Raw genomic sequence first — 14,831 nt, 5'->3', positions numbered from 1 at the left:
ATTAAAAATCCTGTCTGTGCTGACACATTAATATTTTGACCTAGACTGTTTCGGGGAACAGATGGTACAGCTCTTGGATGTAGGCTTGTTTTTGCTTTTGATAAAGCACAAATACATTTTCATTCTATAATCCCTCCCTCTCAAATTCTTAGCCCTGTCTGATTTGCAAACTACCTTTTAAGTGTTGCATCCTGTCTTTCCCTCTGAAAATGAAGTAGATTGGGAAGAACAGCAGCTTCAGACAAGCAGACTTCATTGAAACTGGATGAAGGTGCAATATTTCCAATAATGTAAAACTTTAGACTCAGAAGATATTGAAGATTTGCTTTTCTTTGTAGAAAGAGAAGAAAAAGGTTTGATAAAATAATAAGACACAATGGTGTTGCTTCTAAAAATGCACTTGACCTGCAGGGCTGTCTTGGTTTTAGGTCTGTTTTTACACTGGTTTGGAGATCAGCTTGTTTTGAAAAGGGGGAATGTCTGTACCTTCAGAGTAGTCCCCAGAAGACGCTGCAGGCAGATGCTGTCAGCTGATGTTCATCCTTCTCATCTCAGCACTTCTGGTGTTGCTTCCTTGCAGTGAGGAGTTACTGAAATCATACTTTTGGTTAAAGGAGGGTGAGGCTTAATTTCAGCCTGGTTTAAATGTCAGTTTTATCAGCATCTGTTTTTGTGGCTTGTACAACAGATGTGGATGCAAATCCTGGTGCTTCCCTAGAGCTCTGCATCCACAGGTGCCTGGAGTACCAGAGTCAGATGACCTCAGTGAGATACATCTCAGGAAGAAGGACCTCTGCCCCTGTTGGACAATGGATTCTCTCCCCAGTGTGCATGCACCCAGTGGATTGGGGTGTGCATGAGGGCAGGGAGAATTTGGGCAGGGAGTGGGTGAGAGAGCATAAAGGAGAGTAGTGAGGGAGCACAGTGCAGCTGGAGGATGCACACCTGCCCAGTGGGAGAGTCTCCAGTGGTGGGTTTGACCTGCTGGACCTTCATAAAAGAAGTTCTTGGTGGCCAGTTGCCTCAATGTACTACTTCTTATCATAGCTGTCATTTTGGTCATTGGTAATGTTTGGCTGATTAAAACTGGTGGCAGCTGTTCTTGGAATCTGAGCAGAAGCAGGAAATGAAAGATCAGCGGGGATGATAAAGGCACAAAAAATAACAGGCACATGAAACCAAAATTTTGATAGCTTGGGCTCTTTTATTGGGTTTTAACAATGCTGTAAGGGAAGTGAGTTTTAAGGAAAAGCCATATGAATCCTTTATTGCTCTTGCTTCTTCTTCTTGCTACGATCACTGGAACGTACCTACTCATGTTGAAGCTACTGCTCTGCTGCTTTGCTGGAAGAGACCTGCTGGCTACTTCTTTTAAAGGTGATTTACACTGAGGAAGGGGTTAAAAATATTGCAGGTTTTGAATTAACTACATTGAAAGATTGAAATATAAATGATGCAGTGTAGTTTCTACAGTGCCTTGTGGAACAGCTGGGAAAAGGTATTATTCACTGCATGGCCCTTTTCAGACAGGAAAGCTGTCTCTCAGGAAAAATAATTTATTTTTTTTTATTTAGGAAAGAGAAATTTGTCTTGAACACTTCCAGGTGTCAGAAGTATCTTCCCTGGCTGAAACTGGTGTATTGGTATAGGGGTGTTTTGACAGAATGAGTGATGTGTCTGTTGCAAGGATTTTGTTTGTTTAATTTAAACTGGGCTTCCAGAAATCTGAGCAATGGCTAAATCTGAGTGATGTGCTCTGAAGCTGCTGTTTTCTTTGAGGCTGTTGTTGCATGATCATGTGAATCAGTTTTGGGACCAGCAAAGAAACAATGACAACCCTATAGGTGTAAGAAGAGACAAATGAAAAGTTAGTAAAAAAGAAATTGTCTGTATCTCAAATGGGCACTTGTAAGATGATTGTAGGCGGTTGTTAGGGCTCCATATGTCTTACTTTCCTGATCATATAGGATTGCTTACAAAATCAGCACAGAAATCTAATAGCAGATATCTCCAAAATGGTCTTAGTGACTCATTTTAAAAAGGGAAATACCTTATGTGTGCTTCTTGTAAACTTGATCGGAACAATGATTCATTTTTGGTTAGCTTGGCTGTGTATGATCTGCAAGCTCAGTAGACTGTGGCTGCACTTGCTTTTTTTCCTCCTTTCCCTTGGTTTTAAGCCATTCTGAAATGTCTGTAGATTATTCTGAAACTACAGATAGTTAGTCCCTAATTAATTAATCTCAGTTGGTTTCCCTCAAAGAATCAGACGGGAGCCGACATCATTCATCCCTCATTTTAAGTGTGTTTGTCAGAAAAACATGTAAGTCACTATGGAAAATATACATAGCTATTTATAGCACATGCCTTCACTGAATGGTGGCTAACACATACCTGCCTGCCCTCATGATTCTCCTGCCCTTGCAAGCAGGCAGCATCCAGGAAGGTGACTTGTCCTGCACTCTGCTTCACAAACTGGGTGAGATCAGCACGCGAGGACGGCGATGGATGCTGAGAATGTTGGCTTGTCTGGTGACACTCAGGGGGAAAAAAGGCCCCAAAATTCATTCTTAGGCATTGCAGCTACTAGTTTTCCCCATGAATTGTCTCTTCCTCTTCCTTTCCTGCAATCCTCTTCAGTAGCTGTGTGAGGGAGCTGTACTAGGTGTTGGACAAGGACTCCAGGAGATAACTGAGCTCTCCTCTTCTGTCTGTAGCACTACATCACTATGGAAAAGCACACTGCAAGATATGTTTTAATTAGAATGTGTTTTGCTGCAGTGTAATTAAGAGTAAAATGCTTGTGTTTGTGGAGTAGGGCACTTTATTATTGTGCTTTTCCATATCAGATTCTTATCATTGCCTCAGAGAGAAGGAAATTAAATGTGGGAGACCATTCACATAGAGTCTGCATTATTTTTTGTGAGGACTACCCATGAGTTTGACTTGAGGCAGTCTCAAAAGGATCTCACATTGAAGGAATATAGTATTTCACTTTGTAGTATTGCATGTCCCTTCAGGAAAAGGGCAGACAGAGTTGAGCTGATTCGTTTTTGGTTGCTTTTTCTAATAAGTGGAAATTATTGGGGACTGGAATGTTGAAGAAGAGTTACATTTTTATTGCTGTTGAAATAACAAACAAAAATGACCATCTCTTCCAAGATGCATATAAGCAAAGACAAAAATTTCAAAAATATTATTCCTGGCTAACTGCATTTTGATTCAATATAATTTGAACAATACAATAAAAAAGATTTATTACAATATTTTGGTATGGTAGGTCAAAATTAAGTAAACAATAATTCAGAAAGTGTCCTTATAACAACTTTTTGTAGAATTCCATATTCAAGATGACTTTCTTGTGTGAAAAATATTTTATTTCTATTCTCTCTCTCTTCCCACCCACATTATAATGTTCTACAGAACAGAAGTTATGGTTCCTGATGAGGTTACTATTTGCATATGTGGTGCTGAGCAAGATCAGTGGCTTTGTCACCTCATATACTGGTAATGAGACCAATTTTTTTAGACATAACTTGTCACAAGTGAATTTGAGTTTTAAGTTTGTGGGAACAATCACTCAAAATCATAAGAGGTAGATTATTTGGAACTGCTAGCTCCAGAAACTGCAGTGTATGGAGGTTCAGTCATTTGCCACTCTCAAAAGTGACAAATACAGTATTTCTATTCCAGTCTCTCCCACTTGTCATGTCTGGCTGCCTGGTTTTCCAGCTCAGTTATGATGCTGCATAAGTCCCTAAAACTTTGCTGTAAACCACCAGAAAAATGTTGAAATTTCCACTCTTGACTTTTAACAGTGGCAAATTCTCTGCTGTTAGAGACCAGAGGTGCCCTTAACAGAGGAAATATGTCTTTACATTGTATGTATATTTTCTGGTTTATACCAACTGGTATTTTTAACAGAATATGTTGGATTATTTTTATCATAATTAACACTCTATGCCTTAAATTCTTAAGAGTTTTCACTCCCAGGAGAGTCCATGCCTTGAACGGAGTTAAGCGATGAGGCCAGCTGCTGCTCCCATGTATTTTGCATTATATATCAATTTGCAGGTTTAGCTGAGGGAGAAGGGGTGTTTCACAGTTAAATGCTGTTCATCAGCCTTTGACTCCTGAACATAATTGTGGTTGTGTCAGAGGTGTTTTAGCCAGGTGTCCTGCTGCATGTGTGTGCAAGTTGCAGAAAGCTGTAGAGTAGCTTGCTTAGCCTTTGTGAGGTTAGAAGAATTAGCCCAGAGGCACAACTGGCATATAGAAGAGTTGCCAGTAGTAGGCTGTGCTCCTTACAGTATCTCAAGGCTTGTGATGCAGTTAATTCAGGGCACACATTCCTGTTTCAGCTCTCACTGATGTTGTTGTGAGGGCAGTCTCTCCGTTTTGGTCCCATAGTTCAAGTCTTGTAGCTGCTATGCTTGCTGACTAACATTTCTTTTCCAGAGGTAGGATAGGGGTCATTCCAAGCATCTCAAAAGGAGCACAATGATTTGGCTGTAGGGCACAAGCTAATGGTTTAATAACTTCACTCAAAGCAGAGATTTAAATCTGGAAACAGAGGGAGAAAGTTAACCCAGCCCTTCATGCTTCCCAATTCATCAACCTAGAGCTAATATGAAAGAGTTAATTATTTGGAAATTAGTTCAACTCCATGGCTCTGTGGCTTTTACTTTTCTTATTCTTTGCATGTGATTTTAAGGGATACTCTGCATTTAGACACAATTTAAAAAAAAAACCAAAACAGCTCCAGTATATAGAGATTCTTTCAGTGGATGATGAATAGTAATGTCAAATCTAAAGAATAATAGAATGAAGTACTGTAAAGATCTTATTTCAATACATGTGATTTAATAAGTATTTTAAATTGATATGTTAATATATTTAATTTGCATTAATTGTTGAATTGTTTCTTCTATAAGAATATAATTAATTCCTTTTTTTTGGGAATTTGGGTAACCTTCAAATACAGGCAGGGTGCAGTTCATTGCCTGGGGCACATTGGATGATCAGTATCTAGATACTGATTGCAAAGTTACACATTAAGTGTCTGTAATAAAATTAGTTCCTTATTATCCCTTTATATCCCCATGAAGAAACGAGTTGCTGTTGTGTCCAAAGCTGTTGAGTTTTCCTGTGTGCTGTTCCAAAGCAGATCCTGTTCTGAGCGCTGTCTCCCTGCTCCAGGCTGTGTGTTCCTAAATGTTTTGTGGGTGCAGGTGCCCCCTGCAAATGGGATGAGAGCTGGTGAGCTGGGCTGTGTCCTGCCCTGCTCCCGTGGAGGTCTCTTGCTCTGCTCAAGAAACAGATGCATCCTTACCTCTGGGGGGCTGGCAGCATCCCCGTGCTCCTGCTCTCTGCCTTTCTTTGAGCAGTACTTCTGTGTTTAAGATATCCTGCTGTTTGGTCTAGGTTTCTGACTGTCTTTGATCACTGATCATTACAACACACAAATTTCTCAGTGTTGAAAACGCTCAGAATTACTTACTTTCTTTAAATCCTGAAAAGTGTTTGTTCTAGGTAAAAAGTTAGGGCATTGTCAGCATCTTTGAAAACACAGATTCATTTATAGATGACTTTTTTTATTTAACCTAATAGCATGTCCCTATCCAGACCGCCAAGGCTGTCTTTCTTTAAAAACAAATAAATCATGTGAATGTGGTGAGCAGTGTTTGGCATATTGAATAGCCAGAGCCTTGTGCATTTACAGTTTTGTTTTCCTGCCTTGTCAAAGAACATTATCTTGCAGGCTGTGAAATGTTTTGGCCTTCAGAAAGATGAGCTATAAAGCTCACTGGAGGAAAATTGATCCTTATCATCTCTCTCCACATTGTTTTCCACCTTCCCCAGCTCTCATATTTCAAATCCCAGACCTTGGTCCAGCCCATGTGTGGTTTTTGTAACCAGCTTGGTCAGGGATGTGATTTCCCTTCTTTTACCTGTTACTCTTAGTTTATAGCAATAACATCTGCTCTGTGGAATCGCTGCAATAAAACTGTCCCTCTCCTTGTGCAGGGGGATTAGCTGTGGGTGCAAAGGACATTGCACCTTCCACAGCCTGGGTGGACAGCTTTAAGTACTGGGTCTAATCAGAGCAGTTTGTTTGTGTTTTGATAGGACTGTGTTGAAGTGGACCGATGGTTCTCCCCAGTAGCTCTGGAAGGGGCGAGCTTTGGCATGTAACCCTGCAGGTTCAAAAGCCCGCTGTCGCTGTCGTTGCTGTCCCAGGGCAGAGGCAGTGACCTCAGGCCTTTATTGTTTTATTTGTGATTGTTGTTCATGACTCAGCAGCGAGTTTCTCTGAAGCCATGCCCTCTGTTGGAAGTTACACTGTGGAATTCTGCCTTTAGGCACCACGAGGTAGAGGTTTCTCAAGAGACTGTTCTGTGGGCAGAGGAGAGGTTTTGTTGCAAGAGTTGCATGAAGCACTTCAGAAACACTACAAATTTTTTTCCTTTCTTTATTCCCCTACTCTTTTTTCCTTGAGTTAACTAAACCACAATAGACAAAAAGTTTTTCTATCCATACCAATAATACCATAATACCTTTAGCATAAATCATGCTTTCTGTAAGGATGGTTTCACCTTTTTCATAGAATTGCCAACTAAGGGGTTTTTCTTCAGGCAGACACCTCTGATGTCAGATCACACGGCAGCAGATCACCGTCAACAGGCTGGGTGCTGCCTTTAACCAGGTACACTTTGCATCCTGACTATTCTAAGGCAAGTTCCCTTGTGTCCGTGCTGCAGGTGGGGCTCTGGAGGCGCCCCGGAGGCTGGAGGGGCCGGGAAGGAGCACCTTACAGCACGCTGGTGCCATCTGATGGTAAGCTTTCACTGCAACTTTTCCCCCTTCCCGTCGGTGTCAACAAGCTTTGTATTTATTTTATGAGAGTCTATGAGGTCACATTATGTGCATGGTTTTATATATATCTTCCAGAAATAGAAATACTATATTCATTTTTTAAAATCTGGAAATGTTTTGTGTAATTTTTCTTGTTTATCCTGTGTTTTAAAAGCAGCTTTACATTAAACTAGAATATACAATGCAACTTTTTCACTTAGTTTTCTTTTTCCCCCCCCTAGAAGTAACTATTAATTACAGACATGGTCTTCCTGTGATAACTCTTATGCTGCCCACAAGAAATGAACGCTGTCAGTTCACTGTCAAGCCAGTAGTGACCACTGTAGGAGCATTCCTGCAGGATGTGCAAAGAGAAGATAAAGGAATTGGGAGAGCTGAAGTCTTTGCAACAGGTATCTTGTATTTCTGTTATTCCCTGAAGTAAATGCATTCCTTTTCAAATGGACTGTACTTCTCTTCTGGAGCATAAGTTCAGTCCTCCATCAGGTTTAGCACTGTTGCTGATTAAAAATACAGAATTGGATCTATTGCTGGAACTCTTATTTTATCCCAGTAGTGTCCTCTATTACCTTTTTCAATCTTTCTTTCCATGTCCTTGCTTCCAAACATTAAGAAGCCAGAAGAAGACCAGCACTTTTCTGCAGGGTTATCTGCTAATGTTTAAAGCTCCTCATGATAATTCATGATCATTCTTAAAAGACAACCTGTCAGGCTATTGAATGAAAAAGAACCCTGCCAGTTCTCTAGTGTTACTAGGAGCTAAAAGAATCCGTTTGCCTTACTACAATACAAACTTGTGTATGAAAAGCTCAAGAGCTAAGCAGCCAGATAATGTGTGCAATAGTAAAGGACATATTTTTAAGACATTGAGGAGATTTCATGTATCAGCTAGAGTACACTATTTCAGGCCCCTTGGGTTGAAAGGAAACTGATTGCTAGGGTCAAAGGATAACTGGTATTTTAGCATTGGTGTGGTCTTTCCTCCTTGTGATATCCTGTTTATCCCATTGTCCCAGGTCTTCAGATAATTTTCTCAAGCTTTGCTCACTGTTCTCTTCTATTTTGTCTCTTTGGTTTGCCCATTGATAAAACTAATATTGAATTAACCCTATTCTCCATTTTACCTCCAAGAAAACTTGGTCTGTATTTTGGCAGTGTTCTTGCAACCCCTCCCCTGGTACTAGAGAAGGATTCAATCTTAAAAGTAGAATTGGGATGTAGGTTTTTTTGTCTGAATCTGGTAGAATAGGCACTTGAATTTGGCTAATTAAAAGCATCTATTCCTCCCCTTCCCCCACTCACACCCCTCAAAAGAAAGAAAAATAAGGATACCTGCATTTCTACATAAAATTTTATTTAACAGCGGGTAACACATAAGCAGAATAAAGGATGGTGTCAATGGAAGCTGGTCTGGTTTCATAGCTGGGTGGATTCATAACATTCTTTTCTTTCTGGTTGATACTTACAGAGGGCTGCAGGGGCTTTTAAAGAAACTGAAAATAGATGGATGTTCCCAGAAGGTCAGGAAGCCACAGACCTAAGAGGAGCTGCTTTGCTTTCCTTTGTGGGCACATTTAGTAAAACAGTAAAATACTCCACAGAACAATTTATTGATATCCTCTGGAGCAATGGAGATGTGATCTGTGTGGATCCCAGTGTGGACTTGAGCTTCAGGAGCTTCGTGTACACCCGAGCTTTGGGGTTGGGTTTTTTTGGTCCTGTTTTGCTTTGTTTTGACAGTGTCTGCTAGGGAGCAAAAATAGAAAATCCTCTTGAAGATAATTTCCTAAAAGACTCTTTATCTTCAGAAGCCACTGTAAGAAATGGTTGTTGTAAGCAGCTGGCCTTCCCCTTAACACAGAATTTTTTTCCCTACGAAGGATTTCTTAGTGGGGTGGGGCAGAACTTGTGCTGGCAGCAGTTAACCTTTGGGTACTGCTGTTGTGCAGACATCCAGGACAGGAGTGTTTGGGATTCACTGCTGGATTGCTTTCCTCTCTGCTATGTCAGCAAAAGCTAACTATTCCTGCTTCAGTGCAAACATGGGTCCTTTGTGAAGCATGAGGTAATTCCTGTAAGAAACCTACAAGTCTGGCATTTTTGGCATGGACAGGCAGTGGATTCCAAAGTGGAGATGAATTTGAGTTGTTTTTACGTCATCTATCTGTTTAAACACACCCCCATCCCCTCTGATTTGGGAATACTTAGATTAAAACACTGACTCAGAATAATTCTCTGCTCTGTATTTGTCAAGTGCCGGACAATTGTAATGTTATAGAACAGCTGAGATGTTTAATTTATTAGGAAACTGATACTGTAAAGAGAAACTATTGGTCAAGTACTGAAAGTTGAACTTAAACATTAATTATTAAGGAAAAATTATGAAGCCTTGATTTAGTGTAGACACACTTCTGTGTCATTTAACCGTTAAATGAAACCTAATCTTAACTGAAGTCATCAGTGCTGTGTATGATGACTCGTTTTCATTATCTGTAGATTTGATTTTCATCCTGCAAACCTTTTGTAGACAGAAAAATGACCCTTTGTCCACATTGGAACACTCGTGTTTAGGTACAGAAGGCTACAAAGTAGCCTTTGCTTAAAGCCTGAGAGGAATTTTCTAAAATAAAATACCTCCCTTTCCTCAAGACTTCTTTTCAGTTAATATAAGATTGCACAGGTTAGTAAATCCCTGGTGTATTCAGAACATCTAGAACAAAGAGCCTGCCTTGACACTTCTTTTGAAGAGCATTTTTCCCTTAAATGTTATAGAAAGAATTATAAATGTCACCTTAATAATGTGCGTGCAAATGAGCCTTGATGTTTTATTACACTGGAAAAGAAAAAAGGAACGAGTGGATAGGCACATTACAATTTTGGATTGAAAGTGATCAACTTCTGAGTTTGCTTTGCTACCCACACAGAGTGGGCAGGTGAGCCAGCTGGGGCGTTTGCCTGCAGAGTTCAGTAGTCTAAGTGTCATCAGATGGGGCCTGAGGAGAGGGTTCTGGTGAACAAATAATTGCAGATGTGGGGTTGGCTGGGGAGCCTTTCTGTAGTGGATGTGTGAGGACAGGTGGAGGAGCTAAGGCAGGACGCACTGTGACAAATATCTACATACAAAAATCTTGGCATTTTGTAGCCTGTTTGGTTATTCATCTTGGGAGTAAAGCTGCTTAGCCCTTGGCAAGGGCAGGGGAAGGTGTCCTTTTTGTCTATAGAAAAGGAGAATCATCTCAAACAGCTACAGTGGGGCAGCTGCTCCATGGCTTTTCAAACCCTCTTGCCACAGTGATGTGTCCAGCAGCAGTGGTGTGTGGCTCTGGGGGCTCTTGGGCCATCTGAACCCCAGTGTGCTTCTGGCAGCCACAGTTACATGAGTAGTAGTTCCTGCTAACTAATCCAGAGCTCCTTTTTGGTAGGAGCTGTAAATCTGCATGTAAAATTTGTGAAGTACCATTAATGTAAATTTCTGCATTTAAAAAAAAAAAAAAAAAAAAAGTAGAAAAGGGTTCTCCAGAGCATTCAAGTTCAACTCCATTCCCTGCACAGGACAGCCCCAAGAATCACACCCTCTGTTCCTCCTGACTGTTTAGTATTTGCTACTAGTTCTAAAAGTAGAGTTGCTTCCAAACATTATTAGTGAAGAAACCCAGCACTTTTCTGCGGGGTTATCTGCTAATGTTTAAAGCTCCTCATGGTAAGTGATCTAGAACTGAAATCTTTCTTCTGCAGATGGCAGCAAGGTCTCTCATGCAACCTTAATGGAGGTCTTATTGATGAATGACTTTAAGCTTGTTATCAACAACACAGCATACAGTGTGTCACCTCCTGTAAAAGGTAAGAGCAATCCTTAATAACTGATCATCTCACTTCATTTAGTGAAGGGCATGGGAAGTCTCAGAAAACTGGGACCTGGGAGAAAGGTGTTTCTCTTTGGCTTTGTCTTTTTACCTTTGGATGGTCCTGCTTTTGGGGTTGGAGGTGGGGAGAGAATGAAGAAGGGTGTATTCTTGAAATGGTTTATATGACAAATATTTTCTTTTCAGATAAGCTGAGTAGTGAGCATGCTACTGAAATGGAAGATATCAAATCCTTGGTTCACAGACTGTTTGTGGCTCTACATTTAGAAGATCACCAGATCAGGAAAGAGAGAGAATTGCTACAGAAACTGGACCATCTGAAAGGAGAGCTACTTCCTCTTGAACAGGTTGGAAAGTGGGGATACTTTTTTTTAAACTCAAAAGTTTTTCCTTTCATCAGAAGTAAGTCCTGTGACAGAAGAAAATCAGCATGAATGGCTAGGGTGTGTCTGTTCTGTTTCTTATGCAAATGAAGCCAACTCAGGTAGAATGCAAATTATTTTCAATTCAGTTCCTTTTTTTTCCTGTTGTGGACCTTAATCGGGTAGAAACCACAACACCCAGAAAAAACTCTCATCAACATGGCAAGTATTGAGATTGAAAGGCCATTTGTTGAAATGTCATTGGAAGTCACCTGTTGCTTTATGAGTTCTGAATACCCATGACAGCAAAAACAACAGTAGTAGGGTTGCCATCCATGGCTTAGTTTAGGGGACAAGAGGACTCCTGCTTTATGAGGGCCAGCCTCAGTGTTACCCAGAACTGCCTGGAATGGAAAATGGAAATCAGACATAGATCCCTAGTAGAGCAAAGGGGAGATTAATAGCAGGAATTCGTGGTGCACAATGGTAAGAAGATCTGGTTGCCCTTGGACTTCAGTGCTTTTATTTTCTCAACAGGGTAAGTCAGTAAGAGGTGTTGGTAAAGGATCCTGAGAAAGGAATTGGCCCAGAGGGTGAAAACATAGTTCAGGAGCTGCTCATCAGAGGAGCACTCAGGTTTATTTGAACAGGTTTCTGCATTTCTTTTCTTCAGATGAAAGCCAGAATCATGGACAGTGCAGATGCAAAAACCTCCAGGCTTTTATGGGTCGGCCTAGCCCTGATGTCAACTCAGGGGGGAGCGCTGGCGTGGCTCACATGGTGGGTGTACTCGTGGGACATCATGGAGCCAGTCACGTACTTCATCACCTACGGCAGTGCCATGGCCTTCTACGCCTACTTCGTTCTTACCAAGCAGGTGAGTGAGTCCTGGTCCTCTGAATGTCTGGATTATGGAAAAGGAGGAAAACTGAGTCTGTGAATCACAATGTTTGAGCTCTGATGAAAACAGAACTCATTAAGTGACCTTGCCATCAGACAGGGACTTGTTTGATTCCTAATGCAGCTGGATACAAACATTACAACAAGCAGAATCAAGCAGGTACTGCTGCACATGAACTGCAGGCCAGCTACTGAGCATAACTACTGTTGGTAAGAGTTCATAACCTAGGGAATGAAAGGTGAGGAAAGAAGTCTCTCCTTTAAAATGTTTGTAGATCACTTTGCGTAGTAAATGGCACCTTGCTCACTGCAGTAATGGAAGAGCCACTGATAGTGCTTTGCCAGTTTGTGAATGCTGCAAATCACTCCAACAGTAGTTTTTATTTGCTGAAGTTTGTATATATACATATATATATATATATATATATATATACAGTGCAGGGTACCAAACTGTGTGGAACGCTGGCAGTTGTATTACTGAAATATATATAGTGCCTGAAAAAATATTATTGCTCCACTCTTCATAATCAGGCTGCTTTTCCATGACTTAGAATGAATAGAGGTAAATGTAGGACAGCTGAAATGAGGCAGGCATTGTGTAGAAGCAAAAGGTTTACTCAGATCTTAACTTAGCTTCACAATACAGACTTGTTCTAAAATCCCGTTAAGACTTTGAGAAATGTTTCTTTTTCCTGTTTTAGCTCTGTACTTTACTCTCAAAGTGGACATCTTGATGTTGAACTTTCTATGATGCAAAACTCTTTTTTGAAGTATGTGGAAGAGTAACCAGGACTTTCTTCTATTATACCAGTAGATCTATAGACCATGTGGGACATTAGATTCCTTCAGTTAAAGGGGGAGATGTATCTGTTTTTATGAAGAGCTGGCTCAGAATGTGAGTTTTACTCCTCTGACTGGTTTTTAAGAAGAGCTAAGCCATTCCTACTTTTTGTGAGTAGCTAAAGAGATTACTACTTGGCTTTTTTGAACATCTGCCTGTGCCATTGCTTAAGACTTTCAGATAAGTCCTTAAGAAGTAGTTCCTGAATTTTCTCTTACTCCTTGGAAGTAGACTCCATCGGCTGAGGTGGCTCCAGTCATGAAGATCACACCGCGTCTTTATTATAACTGAAAATCCCTTCAGACATGATAGAAGTGACTCCTCCTATGTGTTTAAAAAGCCCTTATGGTCCCCCCTAAGAGCAGAATTTCATATGGAGCCTCTTTACAAAACATATATAGGTGCTGGACAAGGTAACTCTTCCTGAAAGAGGCTGAGTTTCTAACTGCTGACCTCTACTCAGTTTCCTTGCTAACCACAAATCCATGTCCTCCTTCCTTCCACAGGACTACATTTATCCTCATGCTAAGGACAGGCAGTTCCTCCACTACTTCTACCGCAAATCCAAAAAGCAGCGGTTTAATGTGGAACGATACAACAAGCTCAAAGACGACCTAGCAGAGGTATTTAAGTGCAGTCCTTCAATAATGATGCAGCTTCTGGCTTAAGACTTCTTCAGTAAACTTTCAGCTAACAGAAAATTGACCTCAAGGCTTATGATCAAAACTCTGTATTGCTTATTGGCCAGTTTCAGCTGTTCAGCTAATCATACAATATTTGCCTTTGATGTATAAACTACTTCTGTAGGTCATCAGAAAGGGAGACCTTCATGAATTTAATTTAAAACAAATCAGTTTATCAGCATGACATCTATTTTTTGCATACTCTAATTAATGTTGCATTTTTGGCCATTTAATACAACAGCTGCATTTATTTTGGGCACAGTATGTTTGCCGCACTGCAGTGTTAGGCCAATCTCCTCCCTTCCTTGGAAGGAGATTGCCTTGCAGAGTGTTTGGCATTTGACAACATAGCCTTTGTTCTGTAGGTAAAAGACTTAAGATTTACAGAATATGGGTGACTGGATGGAAAAGGTGGTATGTACACACAGGAGAAATTTGGTGGCCTTCTTGAAATAGTTGTAGCAGATCTCTCACTCCTCAATTATTATTCCTCCATCCCATCTTGACAGCCCTGTGTTCAATGTCTCATAAAAGAAAATAGAAATTACCTCTAACTTTAGCTCAAAACCTGTAGTTCAGGGTGTAATTTCATGTGCCGTAATTGACACAATGATAGTGTTTGATGCTTTTTCGGTGGCCTGGGGGTATGGATTTTTAAATTGTCATTTCAGGAAAACAGTACTTTGGGGTGTGGGTGAGCGGGTTGATGGGCAGGGTTCATGCTCCTCTCTGGAGACTGCATGAGTTGAGCAGGTCTGTCAGTGTTCAGCATCCTCCGTTTGATTGGTTTGGTTCCTTGCCTAAGACCAGTGCCTTCTGAGAAAAGAAAGACGGTGCATGTGCGAAAGAGGAGAAAACAGAGGCTGCAGAAGGGTGAACTCTCCCTCTCTCTTTCATTGGCAGGCAGAAGAATCCCTAAGGCGTCTGCGCCAACCTCTGCACCTGAAGCTTCCCATCCAGGAAATCACTGACAAGGACTGACTTTGGTTTTGGAGATGCCCTTTCAAAGCTGATATGAACATTCAGTTACTCCATAGCACCTGGGTATTTTTACCACTGAAGTTTTAAAAGTTGCAATAAATAGCTTTAAAAATATTTGGTTACTTGATGTTACTTTGGTTTGGGTTTGTTTTGCTTGTTTGGGTTTTTTCTTTTTTCTTTGAAGAAACTGCTAAAGCAAAGTTCTTCTAAATATTTGTCAAATCTCATTAGTACAATGGGGGCATTCTTACTGTTGGTAAAAGAACAAACAAGGACAGCCCTTTTAGTACCATTTACTGTAACACAACAGTAGCTCATAGGATAA

At 40.7% G+C, this 14,831-nt stretch overlaps 1 protein-coding gene across 1 annotated transcript in view; it reads left to right on the top strand.

Annotated features, from left to right (window-relative positions):
- The window catches only part of MCUB (mitochondrial calcium uniporter dominant negative subunit beta), a 44,996-nt gene extending 30,376 nt beyond the window's left edge, over positions 1-14,620 (top strand). The window contains exons 2-8 of the mRNA XM_054633094.2: positions 6,762-6,837; positions 7,098-7,268; positions 10,612-10,716; positions 10,926-11,086; positions 11,775-11,978; positions 13,349-13,465; positions 14,429-14,620. Of these exons, the coding sequence (XP_054489069.2) occupies positions 6,762-6,837; positions 7,098-7,268; positions 10,612-10,716; positions 10,926-11,086; positions 11,775-11,978; positions 13,349-13,465; positions 14,429-14,506 (912 nt within the window). The 3' untranslated portion in view covers positions 14,507-14,620. The remainder of the gene's footprint in view (positions 1-6,761; positions 6,838-7,097; positions 7,269-10,611; positions 10,717-10,925; positions 11,087-11,774; positions 11,979-13,348; positions 13,466-14,428) is intronic.
- Positions 14,621-14,831: the final 211 nt, after the last annotated feature.

The sequence above is a fragment of the Agelaius phoeniceus genome, chromosome 4 (genome assembly GCF_051311805.1).
Source record: "Agelaius phoeniceus isolate bAgePho1 chromosome 4, bAgePho1.hap1, whole genome shotgun sequence".
NCBI classification, from domain to species: Eukaryota; Metazoa; Chordata; class Aves; order Passeriformes; family Icteridae; genus Agelaius; species Agelaius phoeniceus.
Note: the sequence above shows the minus strand (reverse complement) of the source record. Positions and strands in the feature narration are given on the sequence as shown.